At 43.4% G+C, this 18,278-nt stretch overlaps 1 protein-coding gene across 3 annotated transcripts; it reads right to left on the bottom strand.

Moving 5' to 3' along the window:
* Positions 1-354: 354 nt before the first annotated feature.
* On the bottom strand, positions 355-17,736 carry SCAND3 (SCAN domain containing 3). 3 transcript variants are annotated; one of them, XM_086705716.1, is made up of 4 exons: positions 16,908-17,736; positions 7,545-7,692; positions 4,534-6,029; positions 355-3,475 (listed from the first exon to the last, which is right to left on the bottom strand). In XM_086705716.1, exons 1-4 carry the CDS (start codon positions 17,325-17,327, stop codon positions 1,559-1,561), a joined length of 3,981 nt encoding a protein of 1,326 aa, XP_086561842.1. In that variant the 5' UTR covers positions 17,328-17,736; the 3' UTR covers positions 355-1,558. The 3 variants fall into 3 exon arrangements, with proteins under 3 accessions (XP_086561842.1, XP_086561843.1, XP_086561844.1); XM_086705717.1 differs by having other exon boundaries at positions 4,546-6,029; XM_086705718.1 differs by lacking the exon at positions 16,908-17,736 and adding an exon at positions 14,250-15,697.
* Between the last annotated feature and the right edge of the window lie 542 nt (positions 17,737-18,278).

The raw sequence follows: 18,278 nt of genomic DNA, 5'->3' as shown, positions 1-18,278 counted from the left end.
GAAAAAAAATGTACAGTAAGATAATAAAACACACAGGGAGGAGGAAACAGAAGAAAGTCCAATTTCCCAAAATGTGAAAAAGGTACAGGTAAAGCAATCCAGCCTCCTGGTAGCGTATCATTTGCAGGAGAAACAGGTAGCCAGTAAAGAAAATATCCAAGAAGGCCAAAATTCACACCAAAAATTCTGCCCAGATGATTCTAATTCTGTTCTCAAATATCCACTACTTTATATTTCTTACAGATAAAGAGGACTTAGTTCTCTTTTAAAATGTATTCTTTATGTCCATCAGTTTATTTTCTCCCAGACACTTGAGGTATTTATAGAAATAAATATAAAATCACCACACATATATTGCTTTTTAATTTTGAAAATTGGAAGCACAATACTTTATTCAATCAATAAAACAAATGGTAAAATTTTTTAAATGTAAGTCCCTTAGTTCCAAAATATAGTCAGATAGGAGACAGGACACATAAAATGTAGGTGGAAGAAATTAAACCATTGTTGCGTATATCTATCCACCAATACCACCTTTTTTGAGAAGCTGTAAGATTTTATCAAACACACACAATAAAATATAATCCTACTGAAGGTTCTGAATTGAATGTGAAAAATGTTTCCTCCGCTTTCTAACATTTTTGGGATCCATTCCAATGAAACTTTTTAATCAATAAAATATTAGTGACATTTCGTATGACTACATATCTTTCCCGTCTTCAACTTTCAATGTTACATTTCTTTGAAAATAAGCACTTACTGTTATGTTGCTTTTCTGTCTAGGAAAAGACTCATTTTCCTCAAGGATCTTGGCATGTTTTTACCCTAAAGAAACTGCCATGTGCTAACAGTCTGTTTTCTATAATTCCGAGTGAGTGCAGACAGGAGAGCAGATATGTGTGCCATTTTTCTGAATCATCTCTGCACAGTAGAGGTTATAAATCTACCTGAAGAGCTCGCCATACCTGGCTCTGTCCCAGAGAACCTGAACAGCAATCAGCTCAAGCAAAATCTAAAACTCTGTACCTGACCTAAACTCATCACTATGACCCAATCCCCCACTGCTATGAGGTCAGAATTCATGAATATGAATCCAAAGCCATGACACCATTACATGATAAGTGTTTCCCTGTCCTCACCATGTAAACACTGTGTGTAGACATGCACCAACAAAGGAAACTTAACATTAGCTTCCCACCTGACCACCCAGGACACTCCGATTCCAATTCCAGCCTTAAATTCACTTCCCCTCACTGATCTAATCTGCCATTTCAGAGAAATCACTGCCATCCTGAAGTCATCCTACAATCTTCATATCCTAATGAAATACAACAATAACAAAGACATACAAAATACAAGACCAAAATTTTTTAATGTTAGAAACAACAGATTTAAAATTACATTTTAATAAATATAAGAAATATATCAAGAAAAGAATTATAAAAACTGTACATGTAACTGAAAGTGTACATACAATTTATATAGAGAATTGCTATTTTAATAACTTTCGTATTCCGTAATGCGTATATGCACACTTCGACTGAATACCTTAAAGTTTTTAATGTGATAAGTGAGCTTGCTTCTTGCTTGTTAATTTGTCTAACCTGGGCTGGATGGATGACAATGCTACTCTCAGGGGATAATGTATATTCAAACTGTTTCTGTGCTTTGTCTTAATGACACTTAAAGTCGAGAACCCGGTCTCGCACAGGGACGTTGAGGGGAACAGAAGAAGGGATTTTAAAGCAACCTCAGCAAGCTCAGGATACTCATTTTTAACTTTTATCCAAAATGAAGGAAGTGATGCTGTATTTTCAAAATTCATTTTCAGTCCTTCATCAGCAGCCAGCTTCAACAAGTTATCCTGCAGGGTGACAGTTAAATTTAAGTTATCTTTTGATGAGAGGAATGGATTTTGGATCCATGAGTTCCCTATGCGTGGATCTTCTTTCGATGGAAAATACAATTCAAAACAATCTAACAAATTTGTAAGATGTTCATTGATAACTTTTCGCAGATAGACAATATCAAGGTCATTACCTACTTCATGGATAATTGTTGTTAAATTATGGAACATGTCATAACAATTCACAGAAACTCTGTTTCTCCAAGCTTCTAACTTTTGTTTTTGTCCTTCAATCTTATCAGCCATTGAAAAACATGTTGCATTCTTCCCTTGCATGGAAACGTTAAGATCATTAAAAATACTGAAGATATCAGATAAATAAGCAAGTCTGGCTGTCCAATTCACGTCTTTGAAAAGTTGGGACCAAACTGGCTTCTTGCTTTGCAGAAACACTAAGAGTTCATTTCGTATTTCGAACATTCTTGATAGAACTTTCCCCCGTGATAACCACCGCATCTCCGCGTGCAGTAACAGCTGCTTGTGATCCGCTTCCATATTGTCGCACAACAAAGAGAACAATCTCGAATTTAATGCATTAGATTTTACATAATTCACAATTTTTACTGTGTCAGTAAGCACACTATTTAGTTCAGCTGATATCTTTTTCATGGCCAGACCCTCTCGATGAATGAAGCAATGTGTTATTTTACACTCCGGCGCAAGTTCCTTAATCTGGGCCACCACCTCGGACCGTCTCCCTGTCATCGAAGCCGCGCCATCAGAACACAGGCCTACACAAAACTGAAATTGCAGACCACACTTGTTGACGACATAATTCTTCACAGCTTCACACAGTTCTGAGCTAGTTGTGTTTGTTGGCAAAGAGGCTGAAAAGAAGAATTCTTCCTTTATGTCATCATCGTGTTCAAACCGCACGTACACCAAGAGAACAATCATGTTAGCGATATCTCTGCACTCGTCCAGCTGCAGCGAGAAGTACTTTGCTTCTTTTATTTGCTCTATGAGCTGGTCTTCCATGTCACTGGCCAGCTCCTGAATGCGCCGGGCGATGGTGTCATTGGACAGGGGCACCTGAGCCACCTTCTTGGCAGCCGACTCTCCCAGCATCTCCAGGCAGACCTCCTTGATGCAGTCTTTCACCAGGGTCTCCGCAATCGTGTACGGCGTCTTGGACTTGGCCACAGGCAGCGCCACCTTGTAGGAAGCCCGCAGGGCGTTAATGTTTATGTGAGAAACACTAAGCACCTGCTTTGGTGGGCTCTTTAATTCACTACTCTTCCTCTCAAAGAATTCTTTTGGTTGTGAACTCATTTCTTTATGTTTTGAATATAAATGCCGCTTAAGTTTTGATGGTTTCATCGCTTCATTAGCCAGGATATCTCCACAAATAATACATTGTGGTTTCAGCACCTCACCATCAATTACAGCTATAAACCCAAACTCAATGTACGAGGGGTCATATTTCCGGGTGAAACCTGTGTGAACTCTTCTGCCTTTCGCTTCCTCAGGCTGACTTCCACCTTTACCGTTTCTTCTACTCCTGCCCCCAGATTCAGAAAGGCTATGTTTCTTCTTGACAAACAAGTCCAGTGAAGCTCGTTTTGCCATCTGAAAATCAGGATTAAAAATAAACACAAATGTTACTTTCCTCCTTTGTCTAATAATGTTAAACAAATTAAAAACTAGGTTTGATTACAAATTTAAAAATGGTTTTAAAATGAAGTTATAAAGATAAATAAATGCTTACATTTTTTCTGAGTTACAGCAGACAAACTAGCCATAAAATATCACGCACTGTAACTGTGCTTGAGTGCTATACAATGCCAGCACACGACTTGCCCTAGGAGTCAACATCCCTACCTCCCAGCATTCTACTCGGAAACGCAAGTCAAGTAATCACGTGCTGGGCACTACGGCAATGTCAAATTGTGGCTAGTTTCTAAATACTCTTGATTAGTACACTTGCCCTACTGTGGACTGGTATAAAGTTTGCAGACCAGCGCTGATCCGAAGATCACACTCCAGTACCACTGGCCCAAATCAGGTGTAGCCCCCATATTTCAAAACTCAACCCTGAACACACATTAACTCTATCAAACCTACGGATTTAAAATAAAGCTCTTTGGCCTTATCTCATGTTCTCCATTTATATCTGAAAACTGAACTTTTTCTCAACACAAACCCATATCTCACAATCCAACTTGTCATCTCTTGTCCTTCCTAATTACTTCACTTGACCCAAGATGCCCTTTCTTGGCTCAGCTCCCCACCCAAAGTAACATTAAGTTCAGCTTTTCTCATGTTCATCCTCCTGTAGAAACACACCCTCACACACACCACTTACCCCCTAGATCTTAGCTTCCTTATCCCCCCAAGGAATTCCTCACACCAGGACAGAGTGAGAGACTGTCATCACCCCACACAACAAATAAAGCAGCATTCAAGGTTATAACTTCCAACCTGATAAAAGGGTGGTGGTGGGGGGCGGGGGGGGAGATAGGAATTAGAAGTAATGGGCTTTTCTCTGGAGAAAACAAATCCAAGTTGACCACCCTGTGCTTTATTTAGTATATACCCTGCCAAACATTCTCACTCATCATGAGCACAGTGAAGAGTAATGAAGCTCTTTCCCTGCTTTCATCTACAACAGATACTCAAACTCTTACCCAATCCCCTACTTTGTCTGATGAAAATGGTGTCTCTGAAGGCTTTAGCATTTTGGAAGGTTGACCAGTCAAACTTCTTTGGATCTCATCATGTTTCCTTTTCATTGTGGTGGTCTCGTAGCAAAGACTGCACGTTATTCTGTGATGGTAGCCCGCAGTCCCATGTGGGGAGGGCACCCCGCAGACTGCATGGACACTTGCATCACATGATATGCAACTATTAGTACCTGAGCATTCTTTTTTACAAACTACACAGGATAAAAATTTTAATCTGCTTTCAGGAGGGTTTTTCATGGCCACCGTAGGAGTAATAGAAAGATTCTCTTCAATATCACTACTATCGGTTCCAGTCTCAACATTTTCTTCATACTGTGCTCCTGGTGGATTCTCTAATTCTTTGTCAGCTGGTTCAAATTCACTTTCTGGATTTGGGCTGGCAATGAGTTCTTCGGTTAACTGAGGATGACAGAGGCCTGGCTTAGCTTCAGAGCTAAATGTGCCTTCAAATGGATTTGGTTGCATACCTCTGTGATAGGGCTGATTTTGGATCATCTGAATGAACCACAAAAACTCAGCCCAGTGTGATGAATTGTTAGTTTGCATCCAGGAGATAATCCTATTTTGGATATCATCATTAATTTGGTTCATAGAACTTTGGCTTTGACAGGGCTGAGGCTTCCCATGGACAATTTTCAACTCTGGCCAAATATTACTGAGTTCATAGACAATCTGGCTTGAAAACTCCCTCCCATTGTCAGATTGTAGGACACTGGGAGCTCCAATAATTGTAAAAATATCTAAAAGAGCATGTGCCACTTCCTTAGGCCTTTTAGATTTTAGTGACCGCAAAAAACTCAACTTTGTACGAAGGTCTTGATAATGCATAATAAACTTATACTCCCCATCAGGATTCAATTGCATGTCTATAATATCCACCTGGCATCTTGAACTAACTTCCTTAATTGGTTTTGATGTTATAACTTTTTTGAGTTTCGAATGTTTCTGTTGGCATGGTCCGCAGAGGGTCAGGTACAGCATTATAACTTCTTTTGTGATGTTTTTGTATTTTGCTTGTAGCTCCTTTTCCATGCGGGTACGTCCTCCATGCCCAATGCTGAGATGTGTGTTGTGCAGAATGTCAAATAACTCCTCACTGTGTAAGTAATACCGAACTTTATCTGTATCCCCATTTATAGCCTCAATCAGCTTCTCATTTCCTTGCACAAGGATCACATCAAACCTCGCTAAGCGACGGTAATCAACAGACTCCTTTCTTGCCTTTGCTTTAGCCTCTTTCACTTCCTGTATTAACTGACAGTACTTTGCTTTGGAAAATATCTTGGTATTATTACTTTTGTTTTCCAGCAACACTGCTAAGTTCCTGAAGAACTTCTCTCTCATGTTTTCTGGTTCCATTTCTGGTTCATTAGTGTCTAAGCTACTGGGGTTATCATCACCCACCCTTTGAGACATCATGGAAAGCCACAAAAATGACCCTAAAATATAGAGAAAAAAATCAGTTAGAATATTTGGGAATATCACTTGAAACATATACACTGCCCAAGCAGTCACTAGAGCTTGGGGTAGAAACAGAGGCGTGGGCACACAAGTTGGGGGAACACAGGTTTGGTTAGGGAGCCCAGCCTTGGAGAAACAGAAGGTAAATGAAGAACCCAAGCTAGGAACAAAAAGTTCTGATCTAGTAAAGAGATGTGACTTTCCAGAGCAGTATCTGGGATTAGCCTTAAAGTACTGTTTTATGTAAAACAAGAAACAAATCGATGTTATTATTTATTAACTATAAAAGATGATTTGTTTTGGCTAGAGAAGCCTCAGCAATACAGTAATAGATTTTTTTAAAAACTTTATTTTTTAAGTAATCTCTACACACTACGTGGGGCTTGAACTCACAATCCCGAGATCAAAGAGTTTTGTGCTGTACGGACTGAGCCAGTCAGGTGCCCCAGTAATAGATCTTTTTTTTTTTTTTTCAACGTTTTTATTTATTTATGGGACAGACAGAGACAGAGCATGAACGGGGGAGGGGCAGAGAGAGAGGGAGACACAGAATCGGAAACAGGCTCCAGGCTCCGAGCCATCAGCCCAGAGCCTGACGCGGGACTCGAACTCACGGACCGTGAGATCGTGACCTGGCTGAAGTCGGACGCTTAACCGACTGCGCCACCCAGGCGCCCCAATAGATCTTTTTTTAAAAAGCCCCAGACTATACCATGTTTTGTCCTATTAAGTCAAGTTAACTGTTACAGCAACATTTGGGGCTTATGTTTCAATGTCTCAAAATGCGACTGAAAAGACCACCATATGGACAGTACTTCTTTCCACGCGAATACATTTTGTGTCATGCTGTGGAGCCATGAGTAGGAAAGGAGGGTGAAGCAGGATGAACTTGGGGGAAGAAAGGAATATAGGGCAATGTGAATGAGAACCAGAACATGAGCTCCAGAAGCAAGCAGGGTATTGGTAGGTGCAGGATAATTGGGGAGTTGTTAGGACTTCACAAGACGTAGAACGTGTTGATTATACTGGAGATTCTGGAAAAGACGTTGCTCCAGAACAGTCAGCCTGTGCTCTTGCCCCCCTTATCCTATTAACAGTCCTTGAAATGCTAAGGGCATAGACCAGAAATTCCATTTTCTTCAGAATTTCTGAGTAGCAATCCAAGTCTTAAACATCATGTGTGACAAAAACTGGGGCAGAGGCTTTAGAAATCAGACCAATGGGCACACGGACGAGTGCTCAGCATCCCTACTGATTTATCCTCTGATTTATCCACAGGGACATAATTCCATTGCAAAATATCCATCAAAAATCTTGTATTCAATGATTTCTTACATTATTACCTGGCTGCTTAACTCCTTTAATAGCATCACCCAACACTGGCTGACCTTCCCTCAGATGAATTCAGTAAGGTTGCAATGGATGAGATTTCATAGCTTTTCAGCAAGGAGACCCTTCCCGCTCCCAAACGTCATCCTCCTTCTGGACCTCACCATTATCTTGCAGTGGGCGTGGCTCTGGAGATGCACATTCCATTCTGTCTTCCATAGATGGGAGCTGGGTACCCAGGCACTCCTGTGCCGCATCCAGGGGACTCATTTCCTCCATAGGAGTTTCAGGCCCATTTGTGTCCTGTGGGACCTGGGGACAAATCGATACATCTGGAAATGAATATAGGTGATCACTGTACAAAGCATAACTAAACCTCAGAACATTCTTGTACAGAAATAGAATGTGAGAAGAAAAAAAGTCTTCATTGAATTTTCTTTTCAATGTTTATTTATTTTTGACAGAGAGAAAGCACGTGCACGAGTGGGGGAGGGGCAGAGAGCAAGGGAGACACAGAATCCAAAGCAGGCTCCAGGCTCCGGCCCGTGTTCAACTTGAACTCATGGATTGCAAGATCATGACCTGAGTGGAAGTCGGATGCTTAACTGACTGAGCCAGCCAGGCGCCCCTTTGCTGAATTCTTAAGATGAATGCCAAACAGAATAAGGAGAGATATCAAAACAATGCTGGGACTAATAAAGCAGAGCCATGCAACAGAAACTGTCTCCATTGGACAGAAGTCGGTACTCATCCCTGTGGTTTTGGCTTTGGGGAATAACAACACAAACATTAAAGGAATCCTAAGTTGTGACAATTAAAAGAAAGTTGTCTGGGGCGCCTGGGTGGCGCAGTCGGTTAAGCGTCCGACTTCAGCCAGGTCACGATCTCGCGGTCCGTGAGTTTGAGCCCCGCGTCAGGCTCTGGGCTGATGGCTCGGAGCCTGGAGCCTGTTTCCGATTCTGTGTCTCCCTCTCTCTCTGCCCCTCCCCCGTTCATGCTCTGTCTCTCTCTGTCCCAAAAATAAATAAACGTTGGAAAAAAAAAAAAAAGAAAGTTGTAAATGGGTTTCAGTGTAAGCAATTAAAAATAAATATTTGGGGTGGGGGTTATGCAAATTATCTGATTGGGACTATTGCACCCAGAAAGGAATCTGACAGTTGTTTTAGAGTCAATGTGGAAAACTGGCCCAGTGTTATGCATGGGGAAAAAGAAAACATCATCTGCTCCTTACACTAACCATCTCATGTATGGTTTATAACTAAATTTCCCTAACTGTCCCCAAAATATATTTTATGGTTTTAAGTCCATGAAACAATATTTATACATTATACCTTTTGCTTCCTCTCATCTAAAAAAGACAGGCATCTTTTTTATGACATTCAATTTTGAAAAGTCAGACCCAGTTATCTTATAGAATGTCAGAGATTTGTCTTATTTCCTCACAAACAGATTCTGGTGAGTAATTTTTGGAAGAATACTACGTAAGTGATGTGTACTTATGGTGTCATGTCACAGGGCACATGCTATCAAGTTATTTCATTATCGATAATGCTAAATTTGATCAGTTAGTTAAGGCAGTGATCACCAGATCTATCCACTCACTTTCCCACTGTAATTACTAAGTCAGCAATGGGGTAAGAGCATGCATGGACATCAATAGCCTATTCCCCAATGTTTTTAGCATTCACTGATGATTTTTGCTTGAATCAATTTTTATACTGGGGGCTACTGCCTGCCTTTATAATTTCTTCTACATTTATTAGCTAGCAATTTCCCATAAAGAGCTTTCTATCATTTTGAATATCACTATAGACTTATTTTGTAATCTATTCCTTCCTTACTCATGCTGGCCGCCAACTGTCTCCCATATGGCCCCTGGGGCCCCTTTGATCAGGCTCCTGCATTGTTTGAACATGACCCTGCTAGGTCACATCCATTTTTCCAGAAAAATAAACATATGACCACATTGTTGTTTCCCTGTATCAGGACTAGTTTCAACGGTTTTCCCAATAAGTCTTGATTCATTTTGGAGCAACAGTATTAGTAACAAAGACTGAGTAGGAGGTTGGCTCATTGTTAATGATGCCTCGTCCCCTCCAGGCACTTTCATGGATAGAGCTGGTAAACATATTTACAGAATATCATGAATTCAATACAATTTCAACACAGTAAGATTTATTTCACCTTTCTAACATTTATTACTTTTGAGACAGAGAGAGACAGAGAATGAACAGGGGAGGGGCAGAGAGAGAGGGAGACACAGAATCTGAAACAGGCTCCACGCTCTGAGCTGTCAGCACAGAGCCCGACGCGGGGCTCGAACTCACGGACCATGAGATCATGACCTGAGCCAAAGTCGGATGCTTAACCAACCAAGCCACCCAGGCGCCCCTATTTCACCTTTCTATATTCCATTTTAATATATACCTTCTCCCACGGTGAAACAAAAACTTAGTTCAATATGATGTATATATTTTCTCATTTGCCCTCACCTACAATAAGCGCAGAACAGTTTCAGAATTTACAATGCTTTGTGTTGTAGAACATTTCCAACAACATACCTACTATGTGAAATCAATATCTTTGCAGCTTTATATGTACGCAGACAGTAAGTATTCCACTAAGAGAATATAGTCAGAGTACTGTGTTCAAGTTACTTGTTTTTTTGCTCTGTTATTAATAATAATTTGATATACAGTTGAGTTCATCTGTTTCTGTGTTTAATCACTTTGAATTTAACATTGCTTTTTATTTTTATTTTTTTATTGTTTTTGTTTTATTTTTTATTTTTGAGAGAGAGCGAGCGAGGGAGGGGTAGAGAGAGAGGGAGACACAGAATCCGAAACAGGCTCCAGGCTCTGAGCTCTAAGTACACAGCCCGACGCAGAGCTCAAAATCACGGACTGTGAGATCATGACCCGAGCTGAAGTCAGGTGCTTAACTGACTGAGCCACCCAGGTGCCCTTTAACATTGCTTTTTAAATATTTGAAGCATTGCTTTTGAATTTTTTTCTCTAGGAGATATTTCTGAATAGCCAGTACTGGGACTCCCAAGTTTCTGCCTTTCTGTTAAGTGTCATGAAAAAAACACTTTTTTCTAAGCCAATTTAGAAAAGAAAAGAAAAAAAAAAAGCTATATGTATCTTTACTCTAGAAGCCAATGTATCTTTTCTTTGAAAAATTGTAACAATACAAAATTGCCATAGCATTCCCAAATGCAGAAGTTATGACAGGAAAATAAAAGTCCCAATAAAGTATCCAAGTGAAAAAAATATATATTTGAAGCATTTAAATGGTACAAAAGATGAAAACATACAGTTTTCAAAAGTTTTTTAATTAATTAATTAATTTTTGGAGAGGGGAGGGGCAGAGAGAGGAGGAGAGAGAGAATCCCAAGCAGGCTCCGTGCCATCGGCTCAGAGAGCAACGTGGGGCTCAATCCCACAAACCACAAGATCATGACCTGAGCCAAAACCAAGCATCCAACACTTAACCGACTGAGCCACCCAGATGCCCCCAAAAATCAAAACACATATTCAGAGTAATATTGCTTATATTCTACTCCCCCTTCACTTCCATAAGAAACCATTTTTGTTGGTGATGGTTTACCCTCAGTTTATTTTTGCAAAAATATGTAAAACACATATATACATACATATACACCAATATTTGCACTTATGTACATATATACATAATATATACAAATTTAATGCAAATGTGTCTATACTTTTCTATACTATACATAGTAGTTCACACCTTCCTTTTTTCACTTGCTAGGAGAATATTCTCCAGAGGTCATCTCATACCAGTTCATAGATACCCTCTTCATTTTTATGTACATGGTCCAACGTTACATTCATGCGCCACAGTTTATTCAGTCACTGTACATGGATCAGCATTTAGGTTGCTTACAACATTCTGCTTTTACAAATAGCTGCAATGAAAAACTATGTCTACGTCATCTCTTCTTTGTAGATGCGTATATTCAAAGCAAATTCCCAGAAAGGGTATTGCTGGGTGGGTCAAAGGGCACAAATAGGCATTAGATGCACAAGTAGGCGTTAGATGCACAAGTAGGCGTTAGATGGTGCCCAAATCTGCCCCACCCCCAAAGGAAAGGTGCCATCTTGTACGTGTACCAGGGACATATGACAGGACCTATCTTCCAGTCAGGCCACCACACTGTGTTGCCAAGCTTTTGAAATTTTGCCATCTGACAGGTGACAAAAGTACTTCAATGTAGTTTTGACTTGTAATTTTATGATTGAAGTGGAGCACCTTTTTGTACAGTTAAAAGTCATTCATTTATCTGTTTATGAAAACTGCTCATGTCTCTTGATCATTTTTATTGCATTTGCCAAAAAGATTAGCTTTTATCTATGATAAATCTTACAAATATTTTCACTAAAATTTATCATTGTTATTTCTGTGTGGGTTTTCTGTCCTGCATTTTTAAATTATTTCATAAAGAAAAATTTCTTGATATTATTTCTGGGTTTGGAGGAATTCTGTACACCCAGATAATAAAATACGTCATTCACACTTTATCCTAGTAGTTGGGTATTTAAAATTTTATGTATTGATCTCTGACACATTTAAAGTTTATTGTTTCTGATATATGGTATGAGGCATAGATTTAATGTGCCTTTTCAAAATGGCTATGTCCCTTTATCCCAGCATTTATTTAATTTTTTTAACGTTTATTTATTTTTGAGATAGGGAGACTGAGCATGAGTGGGGGAGGGGCAGAGAGAGAAGGGGGGGGTGGGGAGACACAGAATCTGAAGCAGGCTCCAGGCTCTGAGCTGTCAGCACAGCACCCAAAGAACGCTGGGATTGAACCCACATACCGCGAGGTCATGACCTGAGCCAAGATCAAGAGTGGGCTATTCAACTGAGCCACCCAGGTGCCCCTTCCCTTCTCTGATCTTAAGAATAAGACATCATATGTGGGGGCACTTGCTGGCTGGGTGGGTTGAGCTGACTCTTGATATCAGCTCAGGTCAGGATCCCAGGATCATGGGATCAGTCCCACCTGGGGCTCCTTGGTGGGTGTGGAGCCTGCTTAAGATTCTCTCCCTCTCTCTGTCCCTCTCCCTCACTTGTGCTCGCTCTCTCTAAAATAAGAAAAGAGAAAAAGAAAAATCTGGATTAAAAGAAAAAGACATCCTATGTAGATTGGTTTGTATAATAAATAGGCTACGTTTCAATTTGCCCGAATCTTTACATAACTGGGAGAAACAGAGTCGTGGAGTGAAGACGATATGCCAGCCGGGGGACAGGGGAACCTGCTGCTTATAGTTCAATAATCCTATCAGTTCTGCAAAGACTCTTACAGCAACTAAAACACGAACCCGAAGACCTGCGGCTGCGGCTGCGGCCGCTCCTCCCCCATCGCGCCCGCGCACACCCTTCTGTCTATGCAGCGGAGGGACTCGCCAGGGCCCGGAAGGACGTCCACCACCGGACTTTAAAGGGTGACTCCGGGCGGCAGTAATGAATTACAGAAATGAAATTAACCTCAAACCCGTTATGACGGTCATTTGTCTTTCACTCTATGATTCCTGGATTTTATTTTTAAAATTTTCTAATACGAAAGTTCTGGTTGTAAAATCGTGGTATAATGCGGCCACAGTCATTAGAAATGCATATATTTCCCAATTAGACACTTATATTGGCTTTAAAAAATGGGGGGGGGAGGGGGTGTTCTTTTTGTCACATGACAAGAGGTGTCGAGGAGGGCAGCTGTCCTCACCACCCTGGGGTTCTTGCTCGTGCCCACCATTGTGCAGGCCTGGACACCAGCTATGTTCAGGACAGGCGGTGGGCAAAAACAGAATAAACGCACCTGCCCCATCTTACAAGGAAAGTAGAAGCTTTCACAGAAACTGCCAGAAACTGTGCCTACTTCTCCCGGGCCAGGCCTGTGTTGCATAGCCAACTCCAGTAGGAGGAAAGCTGGAGAAGTAGGTAGGTACATGGCCAACATGAACAAAATCAACGCTTTTTATGGAAGAAGCAAGTGTGTGTGTGGGGGGGGGGGGGGGGGGGATATAGGTTTCCCCTGCTACACAAAAGTAGTTTTCCTGTGAAAACTGTTGAAGCAGAAAGGGCATAGAGTGAACAGTATCCCCACTTTCTGTAAGTTCATATAGGCCATGCTGCCCTGACAAAAGAACTACACTAGTTCCTGTGTTTACTGACCTGAAGAATCCACAGAGTATTTTCATTTTTATGAAAAAGAGCGGTTACTGTGCTGATGCAGGTCTTTTGTAAAAACAAAGTGGTATCAAGTGGAGAGCTAGAACCCACACTTTCTGAAAGCAGGGGTGCCTGTGTTCCGAGAGGGCAGCTAAGCATGTCTGCAACAATGGCATTTCCCCTTCTTCCAGAAATCACATAGAAACAAGAAAAATGAGAAACATTTATGCAAACTTAGTATTCTAGAAGACTAGGGAGAGCTCTATAACCCTGAGTCATATGAAAATCTATCAAATACGAACATTACCCAGAACTGACCAAACACCAAGTCCTACCACCGGCCACATTTCTCAACAAAGTAGAAGAGGAACATTCTAAAGAAACAGGCACATCTGCAGGGAAAAAAAAAAAAAAAAAACAAACTATATTGTTTCTTTGAAACAAAAGGAGGAGGTGTGCTGGCTAGAGGGAAGAGGAAAATACATGCTTTCTACAAAACTAAACACAAAAGTGACAGGATTTATGGAGAAAATAAAGTTACAGGATAGACTACTTAAGATATACACAACTTTGTCACCAGAGTGCTAATAAAACCATGGTCCTAGTAATATACAAGCCTAGTCAGAAAGATACTATAAAGGATGATTACATCCCGTATAGCACTGTACCTCAGTGAGGTGATGCTACTGTGCCACAAAGTGGGCTCAGGAAAGCGGAAGGAGGAGTAGAGACTCTGTCCTCAGAAGTTCAGGAGGAGAAGCATTTGCACATCTTCCAAGAAATGCAGTGATTTTAGAAAACCATGATTTGGTTCTGGCTCATCAATCGTGTGTTTACTTCTTTGACACTGACTTACAGACGCAGTTTCTGCTGCTTAAACATTTCCCTTCTTTTGTAAAGGAGCTGCTTATACGGTTCCAAATGGGGACCTTATGCATGAAGCACAATCCTGTGGCACTCTGCATGGCAGTCATTCATCATCTTCTGTCCACTCCCCCTGTATCCTACCTGAACCTCAGGTGACAGAAGTGAGCCGTCCGCTCCCCCTCCGTCCTACCTGAACCATCATGCCAGGCCTCCACAGTAATATCAGTGTCAGGTTTAATGTGCAATTGACTCCAGAATGCGAAAACTGTGTGTGCATTTCACCCGCTGTAGGTGCAATAAACACCTTGAATGTTCTCCTTAAGTAATAAGCTTTAAAGGCTGCAATCACACCCCAATCAAGGGGCTGGAGTAAAGAAGTTGTACTAGGAGAGAAAAGAGAACTTCAGTATCTGATGAAAGGGTAGCAACTGTTGGAGGAGGGATTGATGAATGCTAAGACTTTTGAAAGATAATTTTTTCCTCCTGCAGTTACCTTTTTAAGTCACGTAGAAAAAAACATCACCTAAAAGACCAATAAATATCTGCCTGTTATCCAGCCTCTCTTGTTAGAACTACAGCAGGCTAGTCTTTCCGACTCCTTTCAAAGCTCATGCATAGAGAACGTGAGGACTCACAGCAGTCCTCAGCTTTATATTTCCACTGGGATTTGCACCCCACATCACATCACACGATCTTGCGTGGCCTCAAGCCCTCGTGTGTGTTGTGTGTTTCCTCCTTAGAGATACAGACCCTTGAGGGAATGTGCTTCCAGTGCAGCCTGGTTTCATCAAAATTAAAATCTGATCCAGGGCATAGCCTTCTTCATCAATCAGATTCCTTAACCCTGGGAGAACCGTACAGCTTCCTCTATCTGCACTCACAGTTCACCAGAGAGCTTAGCACTGGAAGACACAGCCGTTCTTGAAGTCACTAAACCAGCCACTGCTTCCACTAAGTGAAGACACTTGTAGCTTTTTTCTGAAGGTCTTCATATATTGCGAAGACTTCCCTTTATTTGAGAAAGGATGCCTCTGATTCCTTCTTTGTTTGGTATTCAATCCACACACTTAACCAATGTTCCAGTTTTTCCATTTCCTTACATCCCGTCCAAACAAACTGTGTAGCACTGGCAGATGTTCCAGCTAGAGCACTTTCTGTTACTTCCCAGTTCTTTTACTGTCTCTAGCAGTATGCAACGTTGACTCCTTTACACCAGTTGCACAATGTCACAGATTCTTCCATTTTTTTAAAAGCATTTTGTAATTTTGAGCTTTTCTTCAATTCTTAAAGCTGTTCTTTTATGTTCGCTAGCAGAGATTTTATCACCAGCATGCTTCTGTGGCACTTGTAAACCCCTCTGCTTGCTCATTTTCTGGAATACAAAAAAGTTTAACAAAAAATGCACAAAGTTGGGAGGGAACCATGCAAAGAAGCATTTCCAAAACAGAGACTGGCCAAGAGAAAGGATGTGGAGGTGAATGGGCAAATGGGCGTTTGGTACGGTACTGCCCGTCTTCACGGTTTACTGCATCCGCTATAATCACACACCTTGCATTCAGCTGCTCTCACTTGGCGGCCCAAAACATCGACTTGCTGGTAAAATTCATGTACGTGCCAGAACGATTTCAATGTTACATGGACTCATTTCCTTACTTATCAATCTCATATGAAAGATCTGCATTCCAGAAAAACATGTCTTAATGGATCAGACTGTATACATAAAATGTTCATATTTAAGGAGTTCAGATACTCAGATACTATGATGGATAGTATCATTATAGAAATGTGACTGGTAATGTCCGTAATGTTCTAAAATTACTGTCCTAGAAGGCATGTATGCTCCCTTAAAAATAACCTCTAGCGTAAGGGTGAAAAACCAGATACTGGACTCAATACGTTTCACATACCAACAACTCCAAGTACTGAAAACCATCTAGAAAATGATGGAATTAATCTCTTTGTTGTACAAACGAAGACATTAAAGCCCAGAGAAGGTTTGATACGCCAAAGGTTACACAGCTAATTAGTGACAGGGCCTATTATGGAACCCAAATCTCATCATTCCCTTTTTCCTGATATTTCTACTAAGTGTGGCTACTTCTCTATTTGTCTTTCCCAGAAGGTGTTCCTTATATCCTGATACTGATTTGTTTTCATATATGGTCATAGTGGGCATCAGAAGAGTTTAATCTCACAGCCACTAAATAAAGTGTATCTTCTACTGATAAGCAATAGATCAAGGTTTCCCATGTGGTTACATCATCTACTTCTGTGGATTAGCTGTCACTTACGTGCAAACTGTTATCCCATAAGCCTGAATCTATTCATCTACACCGGTGATCAAATAATAATGCCCCAAACCGGAATGTGCCGCCACCAGTGTGGAGTTGATGGCACGTACTCCAGCTTGGACCCACGCCCTCAACTTCTGCGCAGAAGAGGCACCTCCAAGGTCTCACCTGCTGTCTAGGCTCGTCCAGCTCCCGCTCCAGATCCTCCAGCACGGTCACCACCTCCTCCCCGCTCTCCGGGTGGTGCTCCCGCACCCAGGCCTGGAGCTCCTCGGGCAGGATGGTCAGGAACTGCTCCAGCACCAGCAGCTCCAGGATCTGCTCCTTGGTGTGTATATCCGGGCTCAGCCACTGGCGGCACAGCTCGCGGAGCCGGCGCAGCGCCTCGCGGGGTCCAGGCGTCTCCTGGTAGCAGAAGTGTCTGAAGCGCTGGCGACAGAGTTCCCTGGTGTGACACAGAGTCTTCTGCAGGCAGGATTCCTGATCCCACACATGGTCTTCTTCCTTAACCTTCACTTGGATGATGTCCCCGTGCGCCTCTGACGCTGGGCTAGCCGAGGCTGGGACGCGCGCGCAGGCCGCGGCCATGCTGGACTCCACCTGCGGTCTGGGCAGGTGCGGGGCGTCCCGCCCGCTCCTCAGTCAGCGAAGTTCTGCACGGAGGAACCCCGTCAAACACAGAAGACAGACGCGGAGAGAGGGGACTGGCTTCCGTGGCCCCACGGGGCGGCCACCCGAGCGCCTCCGTCCGCAGGGAAGCGGTCCCGGCCCGCCCCGGAAGCGGCGGGCTCTCAGCCGCCAAGGGGTCGCAGGGCCGCTCGCCGCGCCGCCCGCTACCTGCGAGGCGCAAAGCCGAGGCCGCCGTGGCCCCGCGCGCAGGAGCCGAGCCGGCCGGGGGCAAGGACGGGCCGAGGCTGCGGGCGGCGCGCGGCGCACGGAGCCGGCTGTCGCCGCGCACACGCCGCCTCCCCGCGGCCGCAGTCCGCACCTCCGAGGGCCGCCGTCCCGGCCGGCGGGGCTGCCCCGCGCTCCCACCGCGAAACGCGCCTCCCCGCCGGCCCGGCGCGCACTTCCGGTCCGCTCTAGGACTGCGGGCGGTGCGAGCTCTCGGTGGTCGTGGCGGCCGACCGCTGCGCCCCGGAGGCGAGCGCGCGGGGGCCCCGGCTCCGCGATCTTCCGCGGGGGAGCGCTTCGCGGTGCAGAGGCCGCCCGGGGCTTGCTTGGCGCTCCGACCGGCGGTTCTGAACAGACCAGCGGGACGGACGGCGGCCGCCGCGGCCGCGGTTTTGCAGGCTTTGCCCGGCCTGTTCTAGCAGCCGCCAGTCAGGCTCGGAAAGGGACTGCGAGAGCGGGTGTCCTCTCTCCATTTTACGGGTGGGAGACCCGCAACTCACAGCGTGCGCCTCTCCCGGTGACGCGGCGGCGCCGGCTTGGCGAGCCGTACCGCTGCCGCCGGGAAACCCGCCCCAGAGGCGCATCTGCGCGATCCGGCGCGCTTCCAGAGCGCCGGCAAGAGGCGGGAGGGCACGAGAGCTTCCT

The sequence above is a fragment of the Puma concolor genome, chromosome B2, assembly GCF_028749965.1.
Source record: "Puma concolor isolate L17-30 chromosome B2, mPumCon1.1.hap2, whole genome shotgun sequence".
NCBI lineage: Eukaryota > Metazoa > Chordata > Mammalia > Carnivora > Felidae > Puma > Puma concolor.
This window is presented reverse-complemented; position numbering and strand designations above follow the sequence as displayed.

Excerpts from the sequence above, each read along its gene's own strand:
- SCAND3 (XM_086705716.1), bottom strand. The coding sequence starts at position 17,327 with ATGGCCGCGGCCTGCGCGCGCGTCCCAGCCTCGGCTAGCCCAGCGTCA. Across the intron at positions 7,693-16,907 it reads TGGACGAGCCTAGACAGCAG|GTCCCACAGGACACAAATGG; the intron begins GTGAGACCTTGG and ends ATTTGTCCCCAG. Across the intron at positions 3,476-4,533 it reads CAGACAAAGTAGGGGATTGG|ATGGCAAAACGAGCTTCACT; the intron begins GTAAGAGTTTGA and ends CCTGATTTTCAG.